The sequence below is a fragment of the Dermacentor albipictus genome, chromosome 8 (genome assembly GCF_038994185.2).
Source record: "Dermacentor albipictus isolate Rhodes 1998 colony chromosome 8, USDA_Dalb.pri_finalv2, whole genome shotgun sequence".
Lineage (NCBI taxonomy): Eukaryota > Metazoa > Arthropoda > Arachnida > Ixodida > Ixodidae > Dermacentor > Dermacentor albipictus.
The window spans coordinates 36,611,955-36,616,679 of NC_091828.1; the positions used below are offsets into that span (position 1 = coordinate 36,611,955).

Sequence of the window (4,725 nt, forward strand, 5' to 3'; positions counted from 1 at the left end):
ACGCGCTCATCAAACCAATTTTTGTGTATGTTTTGGTTCCTCCGTGACGAGTTCTAAAGTGTTGTATGTGGGGAAGGGGATATTCATCCGAAATAGTGACGGCATCCACAGCGGGGCAATGTACCGCCAGTTGCCACTGTCCTGCTTTGAAACCAGATGGAGAGGTGAAGAGTAACAGTTGGAGGAAAGACGAATAACACCGAGCTGAAGCATGTGTTCGAACTCGTGGCCGGCGACTTCCAGCCTCAGTCCAGCGAGCCTCCATGGCCGGACAGCAACAGGTGGATCGGTTGTGGTGATATGATGCAACACCTTGTGTTTGACGGGCAGCGCATCGTATCAGAGTTTCGTAGGTTGCGGGTACAGAGCAAGCATCTTGAGATCAGTCGAAACGTACGGATGCCACATCAGGTGAGGTTGGGCTGCAAGCCAAGTACATCGAGGGATGTAACGTTATCCTTTAGATGGCAATCGCGAACGCTCATATCTAACTTGAAATTGCTGAGGAAGTCCGCTCCCAGTATCACAAAGATTACGTCGAGGATCACAAACACCCGTCTGAGCAAGCGCAGGGGCCCGATGTGTATAGCGTCGTTGACCGGAGCCCGTACGTCGGGACGGCTGTGTTGTTCACCTCGTGGAGCGTGGGTTGGGACTGGCCGCGCTGGTTATCTGTGGCCATGGCGGGAACCATAGACAGCTCAGCACCAGTGTCGACGAGGAGGCGCCAGCCGGTGATGCGGTCCGCTACGAAGAATAGCCTACTTGCACGAGAGCCGATTTCGCGTGCCGCCGTTGCCGACTGGGCGGTGCATTTCGCGGCCTCGAACGGGGTTGGGTGCAGCGACTTCCTTGTTCGTGAAAACGACGGTGGTACCAGCACAGCTGCTTCGGCGAGTGTGTAGGTGCGCTGCGAGACAGTCAAGGGGAATGGTTATGACGAAGTTGGTCGCCAATGTTGCCACCCGTCGTCAGCTTCTCCAGTGCACTGGTAAGGCAGTCGACTGTTTTCTTTAGGCGTAAGAGTCGGAAAGGCTGGCTCGGAGACTCTTGCAGTGGTAATAAGTAGCTGTGCCGAAGACGAGCAGTCGCATATGCGGTCAGCAAGCGCATCTAGCCGAGCGAGACTCATCTCGTCGGAATCTGCCAGTGCTATGCGTGTGGACTGTGGGAGGTGTTGCAAGGACAGCTCGCGCAAAACTGGAAGCTGGCTCTCGTTTTCGGAGTGTTCACCCAGTAACTGACGCAACCGGTGCATTAGTTGTGACGGTCGTTGCTCTCTGAGTTCCTTGGAAAGGAGCTGTTGAAGCCTGCTCTGTTGTGAGGGCTCGAGGCGCTGGAGGACCGCCCGTTTCAGCTCATTGTATGCTGTGGCCGAAGGAGTAACCGTTGGTAAATCGTCTATGGCATAGGCGATGTCGAAGGGTAGCGCGGCGACGACGTGCAGGCAATTCGCTTTGTGTGAAGTGATGTGCCGGGGTTGAAAATGGGCCTCTATTTGCATAAACCAAACGTAGATATTCTTCTGCCAAAAGCTGGGAAGCCGAAACTCTGGGGCGATGACAAGAGACGTATTGATGGTGTCGTCTCTGTCTGCAGGAATAGGTGCAACGTCGTCCATGGCTAGTGTTCGAAAAAAGAAATGTAAATATCCTGTGTCACCACTTGTTGGGAGCTCGGTTTGGCGGAGGCAAGCAATACACGTTTTGACAGCTTGAGAGCGGAAAGTCGACGGGCCTCATTTAAAAGTAAAAGCAAGTTCGCCGTGTGGCTGTGGCGGCGCCCCAGTCGGGAAGCCACCTCGGTTTTAAAGAAGAGCTTCGGGGAATGCCTCCCCCCCCCCCTGCTCACACGGTGAGGCAAATTCGATTTCCGGAGCAAGGGGAAATGACACGCACGGCGAGGTACGGAGAAGTCACGGGCGGTCCGTACAGCCTCAATACATTGCTCGCGCCTTCACTGTAGTCGTCTGCCATAACTGGGCTCGATGGCGCTCATCATGCCAGTGTTCCCATACTACCCCATCCTATGCGAAGTCACTGACGGCACTGGCCCACTGCCAGGCGGTGCGGAGATTTTGGTCTCAGATTCTTAGGCTTAATATATGGCCAAATGAAAACACTTATAAAGCTGCGCTCAAATTTCAGATAAGAGAGTAACGTAATCGTCGAGCATATTTTTAACCTTCTTGTGAACCTTTTACTTATAACCACTTGCCATGGCAATGTACATGTTGTCTTCAGGTGCCTAATATTAGGATTTCGCGGTAGCCAGCGTTTCCCACCGAGTCAGCTCGGTGGGAAACCGAGCTGACTTTGCCATTTCACCGCTGATTAAAAAAATTACTTTGAATTTCCTAGTAGCTTTGAGCATTGCATATAATATGGATTTATTTGGCGCAGTTACAGAGGTGAAGACGATTTGATAGGTGCCTTGGTGCATTCAATATTTGTAGCACAAGTGTCAATACGCCACGCATTATCGTGTTTTTACGCTGACCATCAGAGAAAACAAAGTGGATTTTCATGGGCATTCTGACAACTTTTCCATCAAAGATAAAGAATCTTACATTCCAAAGTAAGACAAGACACTTCAACATGTCTGTTCATGGCCCTGGCCACGTGGTTTTAAGGGATAAAAAGAAATTGATGGCTCAGAAACTTTAAGCAAACAAATGAATTTTTTAATCACTTACAGTAACTGGTTCAATTGTATACATCAATTAGGTCACATTTAGGGACCAGACGTGGTGATAACTTTTAGTTTCTTGCACAGAGTATCTTCGTGTTGTATATACTCAGAACTGCGGCGGGGTGCGTTGGTCTTCCAGTGGCGATTTTCTGGAAGAATTTCTTTCTAGATATGGTAAATTCTGCGTGTTTTGGGGCAGCTCTTGGAACGAATTCCTCTGAATGTGTGCTTTCTAAAATATTTCTACTGAGTGGAGACGCTTTTATCATTTGCCGCCATTTCTTAGCAATTCGAATATATGCCACTGGGAGTATTATAAAGGCAGTTTTTTTTTAGCTGTACCAAACTTCGAAAAATATTTCCCGTGATAGATAACATAATTCCAACCCTTCACCTAAAATACTAAATAAGGTTACCATCACTACAACGAAAAATCAATATGCTTCACTGAATTATCACTATAATTACGGCAATTTGATAATAAATTAATTATTACTCCACACCACACATATCTATATACTAATGGTAACTAGTGAGCATGGAAGGCATATCAAATTAGAACGAATTTATAGGATTGCACTGGTTTTGAGATATGTGTCATGGAATATGCGTTACAAATGCACTTTTCTTCCACTTATTTTATAAAAAGAGAGCTAATGGATGCATTGAAGCACGAAATTAACTGGAACGCAAGTGTATTTGGTCGGACAGGTTGGAATTTAATACCTCGAAACTGCAGTAGTACCCAAAATTCACTCTTAGCAGATACGCCTCGAATACTCACTGGCTACTATTAGTAAACTGAAATATGTGCCTTCAAGTAAATGAAAAAGATCATTAGCGAAATTAGAATCTCACGGGCGATACTATCTCCGCATAACAATATATAACTTATTCAATTCAGGATTTTGATCTCTCGTAGAATTAATGACCGCATCATCGAGTAATATAGTTTAAGGGTGAAAATTGTGATGTCTGCCCCGACAATTTATCGAAAACCTGGTGCAGCTAAAGAAACACCCCCACATATGTAAAAAGCAACCTATTTTTAGTTTCTCCGGAAATATTACGCACCCCGTCGTTTGTAATTTGTGTTGCAAATAGAAATAGCAATCGACACTTCTGAATATTGATATTTTCCGATTTTATTACCCTTAGCGATAATTTAGTTTAGTAGAACACGCAGTACCGGAAGGCTAACTAATTTATTTAACATTGATGATGTGCCATATTGCTATCTTCTAAGCAGCATACAAATTCACAAAACCTGCTGGTGCTTGTGAGGACGTCGTGAATGAGCATCTCCGCTGCGTCCTCCATAAAGTGCCTTTCACTAAAACAGTCTGTCATCGTGCGCTAATCACTCGCCACTTGGATAGATGAGGAGCTATCCACTTCTTTCACTCGAGTCGGCATCCCGGCCATGATGTTTCTCAATCTCGGAGTGGCCCAGGTTCCGGTAATAGATCTGCCGAGGGCCGAGTGGGCTTACTGACGTGGAAACAGTTTATGTCGGTCCCGATAAGCGCGAGGGGAGGGGGTGATGGAGACCATGGGAGATCCCTGCTCGCCCGCTCCCACCAAACGTGCAAAAAGGAAAGAAAACACACGCAGCAGGAAGACAGACCGGCTGGCGAATCGGAAAGCTCCAGCATCCACCATCTTCACGTGTTTACGAGGTAAGACATCATTTCGCAAAAAGATAAATAAAACAAATAAGCAGTCTAGGCCGCAGGCCGTTGCCGATCACGGCCGAATGACCTTTTCAGTGATACGCTACACATAGAAAGCAGCAGGTATAAAGTTACGTTGTCGTTGCTTAGAGCCACATATTTATGCGTTAGGCTCGAAAAAGAGTCACCTTTATAAAACAATTTTTTAAACGCTGGAAGTTTCTTAGCTGCGTTTTGTGTTTTGAAAGTATCTGTAATATAAGGCATATATTGACTGATCAGGTGCGCACTGACGTCATGAGTTTAAGATCCGAGACTCCTCCTAGTCCTCTCCCGCATGGGATGACGCGAGATAGTGCCG

At 46.8% G+C, this 4,725-nt stretch overlaps 1 protein-coding gene across 1 annotated transcript; it reads right to left on the reverse strand.

Moving 5' to 3' along the window:
* Window positions 1-544: 544 nt before the first annotated feature.
* LOC139049226 (uncharacterized) lies at window positions 545-1,621 on the reverse strand. The gene is made up of 2 exons (XM_070524595.1): window positions 1,049-1,621; window positions 545-910 (listed from the first exon to the last, which is right to left on the reverse strand). The coding sequence occupies exons 1-2, from the start codon at window positions 1,619-1,621 to the stop codon at window positions 545-547; spliced, it is 939 nt and encodes a 312-aa protein (XP_070380696.1).
* Between the last annotated feature and the right edge of the window lie 3,104 nt (window positions 1,622-4,725).